Source organism: Pygocentrus nattereri, chromosome 22 (assembly GCF_015220715.1).
Source record: "Pygocentrus nattereri isolate fPygNat1 chromosome 22, fPygNat1.pri, whole genome shotgun sequence".
NCBI classification, from domain to species: domain Eukaryota; kingdom Metazoa; phylum Chordata; class Actinopteri; order Characiformes; family Serrasalmidae; genus Pygocentrus; species Pygocentrus nattereri.
Window position 1 is genome coordinate 5,250,911 of NC_051232.1, and position 21,282 is coordinate 5,272,192.

General features: G+C 41.0%; 1 protein-coding gene across 1 annotated transcript in view; it reads right to left on the bottom strand.

Annotated features, from left to right (window-relative positions):
* dlc1 (DLC1 Rho GTPase activating protein) overlaps positions 1 to 21,282 on the bottom strand; it is a 178,613-nt gene that overhangs the window by 94,394 nt on the left and 62,937 nt on the right. The window contains exon 5 of the mRNA XM_017720802.2: positions 20,165 to 20,198. Within this exon, the coding sequence (XP_017576291.1) occupies positions 20,165 to 20,198 (34 nt within the window). The remainder of the gene's footprint in view (positions 1 to 20,164; positions 20,199 to 21,282) is intronic.

Consider the following 21,282-nt stretch of genomic DNA (forward strand, 5'->3'; position numbering starts at 1 on the left):
CTCATATACGTGACTTTAAGACCAGAGTCCTCCAAGCCTGACTGGTACTGCTAAGTTTGAAACTCGAATGTGACCCAAAAACACAACTTTGAGATGTGGCCTGACTCAACCCAAACAGTGCTGCTAAATTTGAAATACCAACACAACCCAAACCTGCCACTTTGAGACTCAGCCCGAAGAGTTCTGACTTGCATGGCTAAATCTGAAACCCAATCTTGACCCAAATTTAGCAAACTTGACCTGATGAGCCTGACTGGTTCTGCTAAATCTGAAACTAGAAACCCGTCCTGAACCCACAACTTTTAGGTCTGGCTTGATCTGTCTTGACTGGTGCTGCTAAATTTGACATCTGAACGCAACCTAAACCTGTGACTTTAAGACCCAACTCCAACAGGCCTGGCAGGTATTTCTGAATTTGATATTCAAACTTGACCCAAACTGCACAACTTTGAGTCCCAGCCTAACCCAACTCAAATCGTACTGCTAAATTTGATATCCGAACATAGTCTCAACTCATGACTTTGAGACCCAACCAGACTCTATAGAGTATTGCTGAATTCGAACCTCAAAACTGAGCCATACCTGTGACTTTGAGACTCGGCCCGAGCAATCCTGACTTGTGTTGCTAAATCCGAAACCCAATCTTGACTCAAATTTAACAAACTTGACCTGATGAGCCTGACTGCTTCTGCTAAATATGAAACTAGAAACCTGACCTGAACCTGCAACTTTGAAGCCTGAATTGATCTCTCTCAACTGGTGCTGCTATACTTGACTTCCAAACCTACCTGAACCCGTGACTATGAGACCCAACCTGACCAGGCTTGGCTAGTATTGCTGAATTTGAAACTTGATCTTGACCCAAACCACATGGCATTAAGCCCTGGCCTGACTCAACCCAACTGGTACTACTAATTGAAATCCAAACCCAAACCAAACCCACAACTTTGAGACATAGTCCAAACAGTCCCAACTTGTGTTGCTATATCTGAAACCTGAACCTAATCTACATTCAGCAGACCCATTGCGATAAATCTGAAACTTGAAATGGGACTCAAACTGGCAACTTTGACACTTGCCCTAATCCGGTTCTACTGGTAAAGCTAAATTTGAAACCCCACCACAAACTGAACCCATGACTTTGAGACCTGACCATGCCAGGCCAGCACTGCTGAATTTGAAACTCGAACCCAATCTGTGCCAGCAACTTTGAGGCCTGGTCTGACCCGACCCAAGTGGTTCTGCTAAATTTGAAATCTGAGCACAGCCTGAACTCTTGACTTTGAGACCTAACCAGGCCCAGCTGATATTGCTGAATTTGAACCTCCAAATTGACCCATACCTGTGACTTTGAGACTCGGCCCATCCAGGCTCAACTGCTACTGCTTTGAAACCTGAACCCACAGCTAAATTCAGCAGACTCATTCTGATAAATCAGAAACTCGAAATGGAACCCAAACCTGTAACTTTGACACCTCACCTGATCTGGCTCATCTGGTACTGGTAAATTTAAAACCTGACCACAAACTGCACCCTTGGCTTTGAGACCCAACCTTGTCAGGCTGGCGCTGCTGAATTTAAAACTCGAACTGAAACCATGCCAGCAACTTTGAGACTTTTTGCCCGACCCAAGTGCTTCTGCTAAATTTGAAATCCGAACACAGCCTGAACTCGATCAAGACTTGGAGACTGAACCAGGCCTGACGGGTGTTGCTGAATTACCTGCGACTTTGAGACTCGACTCAGCCAGGTTCAACTGGTACTGCTTTGAAACCTGACCTGAACCTACAACTTTGAGACCTGGCCTGACAATTTTGAGGCTTGTTTTGCTTATTTCATGTACATTTTATAACTCTTTAAGGTATATTTTAAGACATACTTAAAGACACTCTTTAAGATATTTTTTAGTACTATCATTGCATTTATTAAGACACATTAAGAACGTGACCTAACAAAACTGAAAATTCCTAGATTTTAATTCTGAGTCACAGAAAATGGTAGTGCATCCAACAATAAAGGCAGCATGGAGCTTCTTTCATACAGTGATAGGAAACACAGCAGCTCAGAGGAAGCTCAAATTCCACATGCTAAACCATGTTACTGACCAAAGTGCACATGCATGCTATCCAACTACCCTGGGGGCACATTCTAATCAGCAAAAGGGGACAAACACTCTGAGTAGATCACCCACCATGCACTAAGTTTGAAATAGTTAAAGCAGCTTTTGTATTGCACACATGCATGTATGCAGTACAGTAGCTGTACCAGGCGGAGAAAGGAAGAATTTAATGTTATGTAACGGTGGATGTGTAAACAGTAGATTTGGCTGTTTGACACACACACAAAGAAATCCACTCCTGCATCCACTCCAAGTCCAATAATAACTATTTCTCAAGCTCATTTCTGCCAAAATTGTGAACAATCACAGTGTAATAAGAAAGTAATTAACAGCTATTACATAATTCCCATAATTCCAGCTCGCAGTGTTCACTTTCAGGTCAAATGTTCATGCTGTATCAATGTTATTGTTGTTTCGCTGTGCTTTCACACTATAATACAACGTGCATCATGATTATTATAAAATCATAGATAAAGAAATCTAGATCCAGGGGTCCATGGAATTATAATAAACTGAGACGCTGGTGCTGTCGTCCCGCTGCTCACAGGTTTCTGGACGGTGGAGTGGAGGGATGCCAAACTGTTTCAGAGTGCTCTCGTGTCTGTGTATCCTTCTGGTTCTCTTCTTGTTATAGTTCTGCCGGAGTCGTTAGCCACACTCTGGAAATGTTCACACTCCCTGTTTTACACCCAAACAGAACAATACTAATTCCATTTCTCTACCTTTTTCCCAAGTAAATGACCACCCACATGTCCAGCCAGACACTGATGGATGCCTGACTGTCCAGCTCTCCTGCTACCCACTTCAGACCAGCTGCCTACGCCCAAGCTACCGCCACCTGCCTTGGACTAGCTGACCACCCTACACTGATGTTCTCATAGACTCCTAGCTATTACTACTACTAATACTACTGTTATTAATATAAGTAGTATAATCATTTGTAGGTAGCTTGACCAGAGGAGGATGGGTCCACCCCTTGTGAGCCTTGGTTCCTCCCAAGGTTTCTTCCTCAGCTCTGAAGGAGTTTCTCCTTGGCACGTCGCCCCTGGCTTGCCCGCCGGGGGGGTTTTACATTCATGTCAAAACTTTGTCTTTACTGGAAGCTGCTTTGTGACAACATCAGTTGTAAAAAGAGCCATACAAATAAATTTGACTTGACTTGACTTGATTTAGTTGAAGCCAATTGGGTCAGTGACAGTAAGGCTTTCAAAATGACCAGTTAATACACTCAGATTAAGAAGCATATGATGTGCATGTTTGTATCTGCAAACCAGCATAAAAATTCATTTTTAACAGGATCATATTTCTTACTAGCCAGATAATATCAGGTGGTGCAACCACACATGGATAAAAGGCACTGCGTTTTGAAGTCGTTCCGCACTATTGAAAATGTGTATAAACAAATCTTTGTACTTGGACCCCCATTTGAAACCTTAATCCTCGAACTCAAGTTTATACATGGATGCTCTTCAAAGAAATCAACATCATTAATCAACTTCAATCAACTTAATCAAATCAAAATCAACTTTTTAAAGACAATTTCTCAGTTTGCTTCGATGAATTAGTAGTGAGAACAAATTCTACAATGATGCAACACATTTCTGTTACCATGGTAACGTTTAAGGGTTAACATTGACCTTCAGTTTTGAGCCCTGTGATGAGTGAAATCCAGTTGCCCACAGAATGAGTCCGGTTGAAGCTACTGTTGCTAGGTTACACCGTTAAAAGACATAAACTGTGTTTTTTTTCTGTGAAATTCAGTATATTAAGAAAATAGATTGTGGGGCTTAGCGAAAGCTAGCTAGACTAGCTACTCTAACATGGCGAAAGTTACTCTAAGAGATTTACCAACAGCATTTTCCTCTTACATCACCTCAAGCAATTTAGCTAGATAGCAAATCTAAACCAACTGAAGCTGGGGAACTTCCATATAAGCACTGGCCCTATCGGCAGGGCATCGGGAGTTTGATCCCAGGAGATGCCGCAGTTCTATGTGGCTGGGAGTTCAAGACAGCATAATTGTGCTTGCTCGCCCCGGGATGGTCTTCAGTCAGCAAGATGTTAGCAACCATGAACATGTATAGGCTGACATAACAGAATGAGTTGTTGCCCAGACTGCAGACAGTTCTGAGCCAATTCTAGCTTTAATACACAAGAGTTGGTTGAAAACCAGAAAGATGATAGGCATGTAGGCCAGACGATGTACAGCTCTGCCTCTTGTCTATATTTATGGGCCAATTCTGGCATGAATTGTGTGGACCAACAATGTATTTGGGCCACATTTGTTAGGTCTACTCACTTACTCACTTTACAATGTGTAGGCCAGATCTGGCCCAAAGACCTAGCTGTATATCGGGCCATAACAAACCCAGGGATGTGAAATGTACCTAATTGGGTTGCATTTGCTGCTAAGCAGGTCTAATCATGTTGCGTTCACTTTCTGCAAACTTTTTTTAGACAAAATGCGCTAAATTTCCAAAAGTATTCACTCACCCATCCAAATCATTGAATTCAGGTGTTCCAGTCACTTCCATGGGCACGGGTGTATAAAGCCGAGCCCCTAGGCCTGCAGACTGCTTCTACAGACATTAGTGGAAGAATGGGTCGCTCTCAGGAGCTCAGTGAATTCCAGCGTGGTACCGTGATCGGACGCCACCTGTGCAGCAAGTCCAGTCGTGAAATTTCCTCACTACTAAATATTCCACAGCCAACTGTCAGTGGGATTATAACAAAGTGGAAGTGATTGGGAACGACAGCAACTCAGCCACGAAGTGGTCGGCCACGTAAAATGACAGAGCGGGGTCAGCGGATGCTGAGGGTCATAGTGCGCAGAGGTCACCAACTTTCTACAGAGTCAATCACTACAGACCTCCAAACTACATGTGGCCTTCAGATCAGCTCAAGAACAGCGTAGAGAGCTTCATGGAATGGGTTTCCATGGCCGAACAGCTGCATCCAAGCCTTACATCACCAAGTGCAATGCAAAGTGTGGAATGCAGTGGTGTAAAGCTTGTCTTGTCTGACTGCATTGTGCCGAGTGTAAAGTTTGGTGGAGGGGGGATCATGGTGTGGGGTTGTTTTTCAGGAGTTGGGCTCGGCCCCTTAGTTCCAGTGAAAGGAACTCTTAAAGCTTCAGCACCAAGAAATTTTGGACAATTTCCTGCTCCCAACTTTTTTTTCCCAACAATTTGGGGACGGCCCCTTCCTGTTCCAACATGACTGCGCACCAGTGCAAAAAGCAGATCCATAAAGACGCGGATGAGCCAGTTTGGTGTGGAAGAACTCAACTGGCCTGCACAGAGTCCTGACCTCAACCCCATAGAACACCTTTGGGATGAATTAGAGTGGAGACTGCGAGCCAGGCCTTCTCGTCCAACATCAGTGTCTGACCTCACAAATGTGCTTCTGGAAGAACGGTCAAAAATTCCCATAAACACATTCCTAACCCTTGTGGAAAGCCTTCACAGAAGAGTTGAAGCTGTTATAGCTGCAAAGGGTGGGCCGACATCGTATTAAACCCTATGGAATAATAATGGGAGGTCACTTAAACTCATACACGTGTGAAGGCAGAGGAGCGAATACTTTTGTCAATATAGTGTAGTTGTCTGCTCTCTGTGGGGGTTTAGGGTGGTCCTCCGTCTTCTCCCATCAATGACCACAACGCTTACCATTGTGGGCACTTGTTAGCTGAGAATTAGCAGATAGCACTCTCCTCCAAGCATGGGGAGTTGTCCAGCAGTTGGCAGCTTGTTTGGGAGGATATGATAGTCCTCACCCCCTCAGCTTGGTGGTGTTGTGTGGTTGGGGAAGCCTGGCTAGCAGGTGGAAAAAGAGGAATCAGAGAAAAATTGGGTAAAAAAACTAGACAGAGTCTCTCTCTCTCTCTCTCTCTCTCTCTCTCTCTCTCTCTCTCTCTCCATTGTGTAGTTTATTCAGCAACTGTGTTTTACAAGTGTTCTGAGGTGGGGGCTAATGATAGGGCACTGTGTGTGTCTGAGTGCTTTAACGGGGTCTCCAAGCAGCGTAAATTTTGGATTAGTGCTGTAACATTCCCAGAGACGCATCACTGAACCATGCCATCAGTGCTAATTAGCCAACACACACACACACACACACACACACCAGGCAATCAGGGCTAATTGGCCGGCAGAAGGACTTGCTACAATAGAAGCTTATCGCAGTCTGAGAAACCTCATTGACGTTTTGGTCTCAGAGGTAAGTTATGGGTGATAAGCTTCACTTACCCCAGTCTTCACCTCTCACTGGCCCCAGAACCACACACACACACACACACACACACACACACACTCCTTCAGTCAACCAAAGCAGTCGTGAAAGCTGACTTTCTAAGACATTTCATTTACAGGAAACTCCAGTCTTTACTATTTGTTCTGAAGTCCTGAAACAGCTGTTTCTTGCATCAGCCTTCAAGGATTAACCGGTTTCCTCCCTTTCGCCTAATGTAGTCGATCAGCCAAGACGTGCTTGTTGTCTATAACTACCCTCTTTAGTTTTGTGCTGGAGCTACGAGGCTAATGAAACCAACAAGTAACAGGGGTTTATCAGTTAGCGTATTAGCAGTATGGCTGCTGCTACTCTTTTGAGCTACGCTAATGTCCTTTTGTCCATGTGTGTAGATGACAGTGTGTCAGCGTCCAGCACCAGAAACCATATAAGTGGGTCTATTGGAGAATAATGAACGACTCCACGTGGTTTGAGACGAGTGAGTGGTGATTCTGGCTTGGTGCTAATCTGCTAACTCACAAGCTTCTTGGCTTGTTGGCTACATTAGCCTCGTAGCCTCAGTGCAAAACTAAAGAAGCAAACTTAAGGCAACTAATATGTCAAAGGGATTCGACTACATTTGGGGTAAGGGGGACAACAGGAGGTCGTCATACTAGAGTAAAGCCAGAAGACTTAAGAACTATCTTGGGAACTTGGATGAGAATTGCATCATGAAAGAAAAGCAGAGACAAACTATCAACAGGTTAATTGCTAAAGATTGGCCGGAGTCAAAATGACCCAAAGAGACTCAAGAGCTACAGAATAATGAGACATTCTGTTGTTGAGATCTAATATTTTGTTTTTGTCTTAATATAGAAAACAAACAAATAAACAAACATTGGTGGACAGTAACTGAGTAACTGAGTAAATGTAATTAGTTTCTGTACTTTAGTATTTTTTGTGTATCTGTACTGAAGTTTTTCCATTCTGGGCGACTTTTTACTTTCACTCCACTACATTTCAGAGTCTAATATCCGACTTTTTCCTCCTACATTTTGAGAAATCTGTCGTTCCTTTTGGTTTCTGTGTGTATAAAAGCGTAACATGTCAAAACGAAAGAAGCGCAAAGCCAGAGCACCAATCAGGGCCCAGCGGTCACTTTGTTTAGAGCTGGTTTTGACCTGTTGGTCATACCGACCCAGTGCAGCACGCGGTTCAACGTCAGCGCAGCAGCGTAAAACTTTGGGAGAGTCTGTTCAACATAAATGATGAACTAACCTAACTTTGTGTAAATAGAGCACAATATAGAAATATGTCCACATATGCAGTCGAGACTGACGCGGCTTTTTTCTGAATTTCTACAAACACCATTTCATTTTATAGTAAATGAGTTTGGGCTGGTTTATGTTTATGAACAGACGCCTACAGATCAACATAGTAAAGGAGCTCATCTGTGATCCTGAGTTTAAAGCCAGTTTTTATTAAACTTAAACTTGGAACTAAGTTGTAAATAAATCTGAAACTGAAACTTTGCTTGTGTGTAGAAAGTGATTTCAGAGCCACTCGGTTCTCCCTGATGGAACCTGTTTACCTTCAGTGTTTTGTGCTTCTGATCATTTTAATAGACGTCAGCGTCACTAATTAATGACGTTCTATTAAAAGACTGGTTTACCAAGAGAGACGCTGGAGGACTTTCACCTGAAATGAGTTCATGAAGCCAGTCTGGTTATAAAAATGATAACAGGACCAGATCAGAGCCAGAATTACTCTTTTAGTACTTTTACTTTATACTTAAGTACATTTGAAGGGAAATACTTTAGTACTTTTACTCAAGTTGAGGTCTAAAGGAGGAACTTCTACTTTTACTGGAGGAATATTTTACCTTGGGGGTCTCGACTTTAACTCAAGCACATGGTTTGTGGACTTCGTCCACCACTACAAACAAACAAGTCAAACACTGGCTGTTCACCTTGTTCACCTAAAGAGCCGCTCAAAGAGGCAAGTCATTCACACACATCACACTGCTGACTGCAAAGCTTGGCACACACATTTATTCAGAAATGCCCCCAAACATAAATCACCAAGCATGAAGCACGACCTGTTTAGCAGCTGCTAAAGCTCTCGAACGTGATACTGGGCTCAGCGCTGGTTCATTCATCTCTCCGGAACATTCCATTCTCATGCTGATTGTATCAGTACCGCGTCTGCGTGTGTGTTTTGGTGAAGTTTTGTTGTCGTCTGAGAGGAAATAAACACGACACACTCACTCAGAGCTTATCAAGCAGGCTTATCTCTCTCTCTCTCTCTCTCTCTCTCTCTCTCTCATTGATAAGAAAGGCCTCTAGACAATTACCCATTTTTGAGCAAAAAGAGCCAGAAAAGTGGAACGTGATGAGAGAGAGATAGAGAGAGAGAGAGAGAGAGGGAGAGAGAGAGAGAGGGAGAGAGGGAGAGAGAGAGAGAGAGAGAGAGAGAGAGGGAGAGAGAGAGAGAGAAAGAGAGAGCATCATTGTCAGACAAAACATGATCCACCTCACAGAGATAGAGATGGTTATCTGAGCAAACATTGGTTTTTAAACAAAGTTGAGATGTAGGTCAAACTTATATCTTATATAATACTACTACTATTATTACTATTAGTCCTAATACCAATAATAATACAATTACAATAATGCAGCAAAATGGGACGTAGAAAAAAATACACCTAATGAAACTTAATGTAACAAGTTTTTTTTTCCTAGTAATTTTAAACATTTCTATTGTTCTACTAAAGTGGTGATATGTAGTGCTACATGTAATAATAATAATAATAATAAAAATAATAATAATAATAATGCATACTGTTGCATATATATATATATATATATATATATACATATACATACAGCACTGTGTGAAGGTTTTGAGCATCTAAGCAAATTTTTAAACAACGTACTTCAGCAGTGAGTTCATCACAATATACATTAGAATAAAGTCGTATTCATAATTCAAATAAACACTGAACAATAAACATTAACAAGAATTTCTTGGGTCCATATTTTTCCTGACCTCCTTCACAGCCGCCACAGAGACTTGTTAATATCATCAATTACATCATGAGCTCAATTTACTGAGCTCTGATTGGTCAAACCAGGAGCTGCTTTTTAACTACATATAATACTGGGCTTCCTCGAGGAGAGGCTTGGAGATGGGGAAACAAACACACCAACATCCAGAAAATCACGATTTATATATATATATATATAAACACTACCCATATAATCACACCAAGGCATTTCCAATAATAATAATAATATGAATATATGTCCTGTATGATTGTATATATGTACGTATATATGTAACAATATGTATGTATATATATATTAAGACAAACACGTGGAGTCTCATTTATAAGCGGTGCAATTGGTTTTGCGGTATGTTAAATCTGCAACGAGAGGCTGTCAAACACTAAAAATAGAGGTTGGTTAGTGTAGTGGGTAACACATCTGCCCTCTACACTGTAGACTGGGGTTCAATCCCCACCTGGGTCAGCACCCTACACTATACCAATACGAGTCCTTGGGCAAGACTCCTAACACCGCCTTGGCCTGCCTGTGTAAAAATGATCAAATTGTGAGTCGCTCTGGATAAGAGCATCAGCCAAATGCCATAAATGTAAAAAGTCGCGAAGATGAAGTCGCTTCTCTTTCGAATTTTCCCGTTCCACCTTAAATGGTGCAACAGTTACATTCGCGCCTCAGGCAGAATTTAAGGTGGAACGGGAAAAGTCGAACGAGCAGCTGGAGAATAAGAAACGACTTCAGCTTCGTAAGTCGAACGCTGAGAGACATTTTACAAGAAACTGCTCTAGTTTTGAGGAAAAGTTTCCCGGCGGAGACGGGAGGAAAGCGGCTATAGTTAAGCTTAAAGCAGAGCAAAGTAAGTCTGCGCTCTTGTTTATATTTCTTATCCTATATAGGACATCAGCACATGCTGAGACGTGCTGGACATTAAATGTTGCGGCTCCCAAGGTGGTTCCACATTTGGGTTGTGATTCCTGACCCAACCTGGCTTTAACGCAGAGTTGAGCCGGTCGGATTTCTCGCTCATCCATGTGTCCAGACTGTCCGGGTGCTGCATTGACCCACTTCCAGGTTCGACCTTTTACATTCCGTCAACATTACGTTACAAATGAAACATTTAGACAATCGTTTTTTGACATTTATGAATCGATGCGTCTAAAAATCACGTTTTTCCCGCAATCCTAATATATATATATATATGTGTGTGTGTGTGTGTGTGTGTGTGTGTATGTGTGTGTGTGTATATTTATGACCCATATGTGTTGTAGCTGAAACAATAGACACATAATCACACCACAACATTTACAATCATCTGCAGTTGATTCAGAAATGACCAGCAGCTGACTGTTGTTTACATACAGTCCCACGGTCACACGGCCAAACCTGACCAGCTATAATAAGCAGCCTTACAGAAAAAAGCCCTATAAAAAGATGAGGCCGAGAGTAAAGTTGGCAAAAGAAAGTGAACAGGATGGCCCTGCTAGCCGTCCTTAACCCTGTCCACCTCCCGGCACGGCACATCATACACACACATGCCCCTGAGGGTGGAAAACAGCGATAGAGCTGAGTGCTCAATGTTCAGGAAATGGAAGAGGGGGAAAGCGTGTCAGTGTAAAGAGGATGGGGGGATGGGGAGGTGTGTACAGGCACGTTCAGAGTGATGCAGGAGTCAGGAATGCAGTCTTACACAAGCAGCGGTACAGTACTGAGTGTGTGTTTAGGGTTTTTAGGGCCAAACACACAGCCTTGGGCATGTAGAACGTGTACTTGGCACTTGGCTGTCAACACCTTGCTTTTTCTAGAGAAATTGTGAGCAATGCTTCGGCTAGTGCAGTAGAGCATTTGGTATATATAACGTATAAAGGATGTGGTATAAAAATTCAGTATCACTTTATTGTAGAGTATTGCTCATAAGGCTACATAAGCTTGTCATGACAACTGACATAACCCTACATAACTCTTTATAAATGCTTGTTCCTATAAGCGTCATTTGCTATAATGGTTACGTTTGCCCATTTTGATCAAAGTCAGCTAAAGTAGCCTTTATGACAGATGATGCCTGTTGTGACAAGCATTTATAAACAGTTATGTAGGGTTATGTCAGTTGTAATGACAACCTTATGTAGCCGTCATGTAGCCTTATGAACAGCACCCTACAGTAAAGTGTTCCCAGAAATTCTAAAGAATTCTGATGAATTTCACTGATGGGCCTATTTATGCATAAGGATATGAGCTTTGATTAATGGTATAGTGAGTAAAAATGTTCTTGTGTAAATGCCACCTGGTTGGGAATATTTGGAATTGGCTACTTGGGAAAGTAGCAATCCTAGCGAAGCTGAAGCACCTTGCTAAAGTTCTCAAGAAGAACATCTTTGAACCGAATGTGCTCCGATCAAACGAAATGAAAATAGAACTTATGCAGCTTATGTTGGCAGAAAGTAGAATTGCATGGATGTTCCCAGGAGCACCCACAGTGAAGTATGAAGGTGGGAGCATCTTTATCTGGGGCTGCTTTTCTGCAAACAGCCCTGGGGATTACACCTCATCAAAGGAAATATGAGTGGAGTCACGTACCAGGAGATCTTAGAGGTCAGTTTGATCTCAATGGCCAAGAAATGGGAGAAGATGGACGACAATGACCCCAAACATACAGCCAAAATAACTCGACTGCTTTCTAAAGAGGGTGAAGGTACTATATGGTCTAGCCAATCTCCTGACTTGAGTCCCATTGAAAATGTATGGAGGATTTTCACCATCAGACTGACCTCCTTTTTCTTGAGGAACTTAAGACGGTTTGCCAAAAATAATGGACCAAAACTCAACCACACCATTGGTACAAAAATAAATAAATAAATAAAAAAAAGTAAAAATTAAATTAGGAAACAATGTTAATAATTTATGGTCATCATACTTTCTCTCCACTAATCATTTTGTTTTTTAAACTCATCTTTTTGTATGCTTATGAATATATACTTTCTTTGTTCTTTCAAATCAAATAACACCATATGTGCAAACTTTAAGTTAAAAATCGTATATTAAACAGCAAAAATGAAATTCTCTGAAAACTTTCTTGTTTTCTTTGTTGCCATGTTACTGTTTGTATATATTTTTGTCCAGAGGGGACTTGCAAGACAAAGATGAATACCTGCCTTCATTAGCTTTTGTTTACTGGCGATGAATGAAAGCGCTGTAAGCTATATTAGCAGTGTTGGCCCAAGAATTCAAACAGTGATAAAAGTCATTAAAAATATATTTCATGTATAGAAAAGCCTTAAAAATAAATACAGTGAGGAGGGGTTGTCTATTAGGATTACTCAAATAAAATCCCCCAAATTGCTAACATTACTGGACAAATCTTAACCTGGAGTAAAAGGTCATTTTGTGTATTTATTTTAGTAAAATCGTCTACAATTCAGATGTGAAAATTTATTCAATTATGAGGACGTGAGCCAAGATTCATGTTGAGTGAAATCTCTTATCGAATTGCCAACTAAGAAACAAAACATATAAGGTATTTGTTCATAAGTTTTAATAGTTTAAAAGCTTTTATTTTGTATCTACGCTTCTTGAATTTGGATGAGCAGCTTAGCACAGGCTAGTGAAACAGTCAGTGAAACATATTACCTGCAAGAATTCCTTCCTTATACATAACCATGCTTGTACAAATATAATATATATTGGCTCATACATTTTGTTCTTATTAAGAATGTGCTTATTTCTAATTTTGGTATTTGTTGGGGCTGCATTTGCAATAACTGAGAAAATGGAAGAAACAAGCAAGTAAGGGCAGAGCGGATCAAATGAATCATAAGCTAGAGTTAGATCAAGAATGGTAGTTTGCGGCCAGCCCAAACAGGAGATGTCAGCGGGAAAAGAGATGTGAATGAGATTATTCCCGCATAGCTCATCATCCAGAGGAAACTCACTACATGGAAAGTTCACATCGCTTCAATCGTTTCCTCATTCTAATACTGAAACAATCAGCAGCAACAGATATGGTGGGATATTCCCATTGTTTGTCTATGCGGTGTAAATCATCGCACATAAGACAAAAACATAGGGCAAACCAATGAACTAAGGCTGGGGTTCCCCAAGGCTCAGTCATGGGCCCAGACTGATTTCCCTGAAATAAGATGAAAACACATGGCTGCCAGTCCCGTAAATACAATAATAGCATCCAGACAGGACTTTACACTATGACGCTTTTGTTTCCAGTTAACTTTGATATTGAAAACCATATGTGGAGGTGCTGAATAGTTATGAGTTTGTGGAATAAAAAAGCCTAATACCTCTTCATTTAAGAAATGTTTCAGCTTTTTAAGCTTTTAAGCTTTTTTGACAGCTGACAACAAATCTATAATAACATGAGATTGGATTGAGATGTTCTTATTCTTTAATTATGTTCAGTTGTTGACTGCATGACACCTGCCAACATAACAATCCTAATCATTATATTTAGGAATCAAGAATTTCACTAAATAATCAAAATTTGCTTTTAGCCAGAGAAATAGTGGCAAAAAATGATGGATGTGTCTTAAAAATTGGTTTTCTTTGTAGAATAGGTCTAAACTTTTGGGGACATTTGAGACTGAAAAGCAGGTAATGAAGTTCTGTGTCAAAGCTGCACCTTCTTTCCAGTCTTCTGGAGCTCCACAAGCATTTCCTCCTGGAAACTGGGGCTATCTGAGGGCCAGGACAGATCAAATCCTTCTTTCCTGGTTTCAAACTTCCATAGAGTGATAGAATTCTTCCCTTCTACTCTCCACCCTTCCCTCCATTGATAGATGATTGTGTGACTGACCGTGTGCTTTGCCTCACTGTCCTTTTCCAGAAAGTGAACTCTTGAGGTGAGAGTTCAGTCCGTGACATGGCTGGAGGAAGACGGATGGCGACGCTTGTGTTTTCATGCAGTTCAGTCTATTTAAAGAGCAGGCGGAGGCCATTGTGTCAACCTCCACCCATCAGTGTAGTTTAGGAATGACATTTGTCTATTCTTGAGAGGTTATGGGACATAGAGGCTGTTCTTAAAATACAACACTTCAGATCAACTGGGACTGCATTTGCAATTATAGCTAACACAATGTTACAGATGTGTATTTAACCTGGAATGGGATGATCCACAGGTCTGATGCACAGGGAGGAAGAAACACACAAAGGCCTTATTTATATCTGGTATGTACGTCCATCTCGAGTGATTTCTATCCCGTTTCATATGTATTTGTATTGTTTTTTTCTTTGTCACAAAGCAGCTTTAGAGAAAGCTGGGTCTAAGCCCCAAGGGAGCAAGCTGAGAGCAACAGTGGCAAGGAACAGAGCAAGAGGAAGGGACCTTGAGAAGAACCAAGGCTATAAGGGGAACCCATTCTCCTCTGTGCAACACTGGATGGCAATAAAATAGTACAAGAGTAATATGAGTAAAGGATTGGGTGCTTAGCCATGTACAACTGGCATTTCCACATGTTTCAAATGCATCTTCCTCGACCACATGAGATTGGATTGCATAACTGGACCTGTGTTTGTTGTCAGACAAATGAGACCTTGATTGTGTAAATGGCACAACTGTTTAGATCACATAGATTGCTGTTAGTGTCACATAGGGGTGCTTTAGCCTTCACATCACAAATATTACAAAGCTGGTTTGAGTGGTTTGAGATGCACCAGACCCCAGTGATGCCTGTTTTAGTGCTGTCCACGTGTGATCGAATTGCCCGGGATATATCTTAAAGCTAGGTGTATATAGGATGAAATAGATGTATTCATATTAGTGCTGTTAGACCTGGTCCACGATCAAGGGGTGTTGTACATAAAAGAATAGATTCCTTGGGAATGCTGTATACTAGAGACTTTTGTTTGGCCTGGAATGGTAGCATTCTTTATTCTATACCATACCATGCACCTAACTGGAATATGCAAGTGAATTGCTGTGCAAACTCACATAATCCTACAAACCTAATGGTTCACTTCTCGCAGGTATGTTTGGCAGGTCATGGTGCTGACCGTTCATTCAATCATTCTGTTGACAGCCTAGCCTTTGATGCTCTTACATGCTTTGCAGAGTTCCACACGTGGGCCGTCCCAATCTTACTCTGATCACATTTCTTCAATGGTACCCTGCAACAGTGCCCAATCCTGTTTATTCCCCACCCAATCAGGACTGGTTCTGGTTGTTCTCCATCCAATCAAGATTCTTGTCAGCCTTTCCCACTCTACTATCTCTCAAATACATCAAGCTTTGAGTTTAAGCATAGGGGTAGAGAAGTTAGTAATGGACCTTTTGTTCTTGCCCTGGTTCCACTCTTTGGCTGGGGGAGTGGGAGCAACGGGGGTGGGAACGCTCAGAAGGGCCCGACACATCAAAGGACTCGGGGATACAGCGAGAAAAAGAGAGGAGGGGACCTTTCTATTCAGAGATGATTACAGGTACCAAGCTAACTGCAGAGATAAGAAACCAAAAGGCACAGGAGGTGAGGAGAGGAATTCACTCTTCCACAGCAGCTTTACTGCTTGTTTGACAATTGCTTGGTGAAATCTCTCTAAGACATGCAAATCATAGATTAGAATTAGTTTGACCAACTTTTGTTTGACAAACGTTGACTGAGAGCAGTTATGCCATTTATTCATAATGGCTAATAAATTTTTTTGTAGGCTGTCTTGTCATAGATTAGCATTACCTTCACCAACTACCAAGGTACATGGGGGATGAACGATGAAGGATAATGACTGAACAAATATGACAGACGTATGAAGAACTCTAGGGAGAAAGCCTTGCCATTTGTCTTCCAATGGTTAACATTGGCTCTCGATGACTCCAATAGTTTCAGGAACTTGTATTCTATTCCACACTGATCTGAAAGTAATAATTGTTAGGTTAGAAAACGAGGAGAGAAGCAGATTAGGACTAGTGAAGAAGCAACATCTGACTGAAGGTCTAAGACATATCCAGAGCAGAGAGGCAGGGCTACAGTAAGCTGCCCAGTGCACCTTCCATTTCTGCCCCTCTTCCTTCCGCTCCCTCTGTGGGCGGGTGCAGACACAACTCTACCTTTTCTCTTTCTTTTCTTCCCCGTCTCGCCATCCAAAGAACGCACAGTGGAATTTCCTGCCTGTAACGAGCAGGACTGTCAGGAACAGGAAGCGGGGGTTGTGTTGTAATAGCAAAGTGGCTAAATGTCAGTAAAGCCCACAGCGTTGGTCTTTTTTACCTCTTTTTATTTTTTTTTCTACCAACCTCCACAGTCCTTGAACACAAATACGAGGTCAGGAACAAAAACGTTCCGATCTCTCGGTGGTAAAACTCTTAGTGTTCCTGGGACAAAACCAGCTGAAAATGCTCACAGAAACTTAATGAGCTATGACCAACCTTTGCTCCCATGCTTAACCATTGATATCCTTTTTCGAGGTGAATACTGCTAATTTCTAGCTTTTTAAATCCCACATCACTGCTTCTTTGGGTGGATGTGATGGTACTGAAAGAATGAAGCATCTGGGGTGACGTGATCAGATGATGTTACACATTTGATAGGCCTGATGTAAGTGGTGGCAACACTCAATTTCTTATGAATTAGATAAGCATTATACAACAAAAACTACTGTTTTTTTCTTTTACAGTGATGAGTCTTATAAATTTTAAGAATCTTTATCTTGTTTTCTAATGTTGACCTTCCAGTTTAACATATTGCTTCATTTGACAACAGTACCAGTCAAAAGTTTGGAAATACCTCCACATAGAACTATTTACCTTATTGATCAGATGGCATCATGGTTCTGAAGTATAGGTGATGCATTTGGAAATATTAAATTAACATCATTTATCTGAGCTTAAAAACATCATTAACAACTTTGCTTGATTTTAGCAAACAGTATATAAAGAAATTTGAATAGTGATGTGTGTAGGTCCTTTCTTAAGGTAGTAATATTTGGCACCTAGGCCCTGACCTCTGCCTTAAACTCTTTGGCCCTGAGTGTCCACTGTATCCAGTGCTGGTCAAAGCCTGGAAGCCCCTACTTATAGCAGACTTTATTTACTTTTACTACTTTATACACTTCAGAACGATGTAATTAAATACATGGCAATACTACAATCACAAATACTGGCCTTGATAAAGGTTGACATGATGGCGGTTGTTCATCTTCATTAGATTAGGACATACATTTTTTGGCTTCCTAATGTTTAACCCAAGTTTGTGCCTATGACCAATGCTATGGATATTTATGAATTTCAGGCATTTTTGACAGATACTGGGCATTTGCACTGGGCTTGCATATGGGGTTCACCATGTAGGTGCTCAACTTAAAATAGTCCTGTTCTGTTGGATTTTCATGCCTATGAGGCATGTGTTAGATCTTACATACAGAGAAACTCTGTATGAGTCATCACCATAGAAATTCTGCATTTTTCCAGTCTTTCCAAACCCCACTTTGTCCAACCTTGGGATGAAGTCTGAGAAATTGGAAAAAAGGCATGAAGAACATTGGGTAAAAAGGCCTTTTCAAAGTATTTTTTCCCCAAAGCTAGCATTCACCGCCTGCCTACGTGGAATGCATCATGACCCCGTTATAGTAACAAGCCTAAAATGGACCATAAATGAGGCCTTTTTTCAGTGCAACATCTCACAGTGTTGTTCTCATCCATGGGCTCATCCTAACAGCTGATTAAGGATCTGACGCTGAAGATAATTGACCCTTACAAAGCAAGAGAAGAATATAAAGTATACCTAAACACTTTCTGCTTGTAATTTTTACTGTCCGAGATACCATTTAAAGAGAACTGTTGACGTCAAGAATCTGGAAGACTAAAGCCCACTACAATTTAAGTTGCAATTTATTTGTGTGATTTATTCATGAAGATTATTTGGATGACATTAAACTAATTCAAACCCCTGTGTAACTGATGATATCTTGCATACCAAATGCAATTTTCCAAATGGGAGAAATGTGACATTAATTTATTCACCATCTGTTTGAGTTTTGTGAACTTTTGCTGGCAAAACAAACTCACTGACCCATCATGGTCATCCCTGCTGTTGGCATGAAGACAACCAAGATGACAGAGCAGCAAAAAAACTTTTTCACAAACGATAGAAGAATCAAAATCTCCCAAAACAGCTCAAACTGAGTTGCAAGCATTGAGTAAATTTGGAATGAATGAAGTGAAGAATGGACAGTAGCTGTTCTTACCATTTGTCCATCATGTGGGGAGCAAATAATTGGATCTTATTTGCTTTTAAAGACATTCAACCTGTTCATTTTGTGCTTCATTTAGTTTGGAGAAGCATCACCAAAATCAGCTCAAACTCAGCTGAGATCCCAGCTGCGAGTGTGAGCACTTGCAAAAACACCAAGACCACCAAAAACAACAAGTGGAACCTGCACAATGTTGCAAAATTGATGATCTGAAAAAAACATTCCTTATACATAGGAGTAATAGCCTTAAGAAAAAGCTCTGATTTGACAGATATGCAAAGCAAAACCCCCACATCACTGCTAAGGTCCAATAGGAAATGATATTGCCCAGTGCAGTATTGTTGGACAAACATCATCTGTGGATGGGTCATCAGAAGATATCCTTATCTTTAATGACATCACAAAGCCAACAAATGATGTATGCAAGACAACACTTATATAAACCAGAGGTACTGCGGAAACAAGCTATACACTCTTTTATAACCCGTTACCACAGACATTCTACTTTTTTCAAGTGCCTACTGTGTCCAGCCTTGGGACAAAGTCTGGGAATTCTGAAAGAGACATGGAGCTAAAACGACCTTTTCACAGCTAGCATTCATCTCCACTGCACATGCAGTGCACCATGACCCCGTTACTGTAACAAGCCCAAAGTGGACCATGAATGCGGCCTGTTTTCAGTGGAAAGTTGCAAGAAGGAGAAGAAGCCCCTTTCCCTGACTGATAAAAGGAACGCTTTGAGGTGCTTCAGAACAGGAGGGCATTGTGCTGTCATCTGCTCTGGTCTTCATCACACACAGTCGAAAGACCACAGGGGGTCATTACGTTGCGTAACTCGCCCTGGGACTGATATGCTGCTCCAGTAGGCCACCGACCAATCCAAAAGCAGCTGCATGTAGTACAACAGTGGACACTATTATACTGCCATTGAAGACTTAGTGTGATTGACAGGTTAATCAATTGAGAGAAATGAAACCTAACAGCCAGACATACGCAAATGCACATTGTTGTCCATTCATCTCATTCTTCTGCGACACATAGGGGTCCAAGAACCAACAGAGGTCAGTCTGGTCACTCATTTTCTGCTGACAATAATTCTTTTCCACTGATCTGAGACCACATTTTAAGTTGTACATTTGTTTTTGTTTTTGCTCTGAAATGTTTGGCTTCCATGTTAGCCAATGAAGACAATGACATTGATGATATTTGGACATATTTCTCATTACGAAGTACTAAGATTATTATTTTGAGGAGCTAATATGCTTTTCATTAATGCAGAATGAGAAATATTAAGCACCGAAATAATGTACACCAACTCTACCATCTGTAAATGTTCAGTGTTCAACTTTCTAACTGATCTCATACCAAGACTTTGGTAGAGACAAGCATGCTGGCTCTAATTCTCTGTTTATGATAATAGCAAGATGTTCCTGAAAATCTGAACCTCAGATTTGACCAGAATCGCCAGTTCACCAACAACCACACACAAAAATAGACCACAACACACAACAAACCAGAAAACCGAAGGAGGCACACTTCTGTTAGCAGTAGAAATGTTCAAATTCCGAGGACTTACCTGCCCTGGTTTTCTCGGACAATGGCGCACAGGTCTGGAAAAAAAAGTGAAAAGCTCAATTAATGAGCAGAAGCTTAAAACATTTGCATTTAATATTTAAAACAAGGGATCTAAGAACTGTTCTTTGGAGTGGTACCACAGAAGAGCTAGTTTTGGTGCCCCCAAAAGAACCATATAAAACATTTTTAAGAGCATAGTTATGAAATGTAGTAAAACAATCTGGGTATTATTTTCACGACCTTTAGTTAATGATCTATAGCTTTCCTAGTCCATGTAGAATCATCTACAGCTCTGTTCATCACTCTGGACACATCAAATCCACATTTTACAGCGTCTTACTTATTTGAAACCCATGATGCTGTGGAGGACTAGAGTATTAGAGACATTTTGGACCAAACTCTTTCCATGATATTAATGATATTGATTCCGAATTGATGAATCTTTCTAGATTTTTTTGAATTGTTTGAATGGAATTCACATTTTTTCAGCTGTGTTGCTTTTCAGAGTGGCTGGAATGTGAGGGGTCACCCTGCATATGGCCTTTAGCCTTTCACCTTTATAAACCAACAGGTCCCTGGAAAGGATCACGTCCAACCCGCCAAACTGCCTGTGTGTATGTTTGTGTATGTATTTAGCTCTCTGTAAGGACCAAATATGAGGATGATAAATTTCAACATGCATTATGTTCTTAAAGTCTTCGTTCAAACACAATTACTTTTTCATTTATAAATTCATGCCATGCTGAAAAAAATCTAATTTCATCTGCTGTAAATGATGTCACAAAAGAGATTTCTCACACCGCCCCTATAGCCATTACATACAGACTCACATACAAACTGATGCACATATATACACACATATTAGCAACCACCTGGGATACAACAGCAATGGCCTAGCAACCCCTTGACATGTGGGTCAACATAGCCACAGCCCAGCAACACCTTAGGGAAGTCATATACTTTTAAAAAAGATGGTTCTTCAGGGGTTCTTTAGTAAAGACAATGGTTCTATATAGAGCCTTGAACACAAATATTCATTTGCATGCCTAAATGGTTCTTTGCATGGTGGAATGGCTCAAATTGATGGAAAATGTGTTGCGTATGGTTCCATATAGCACC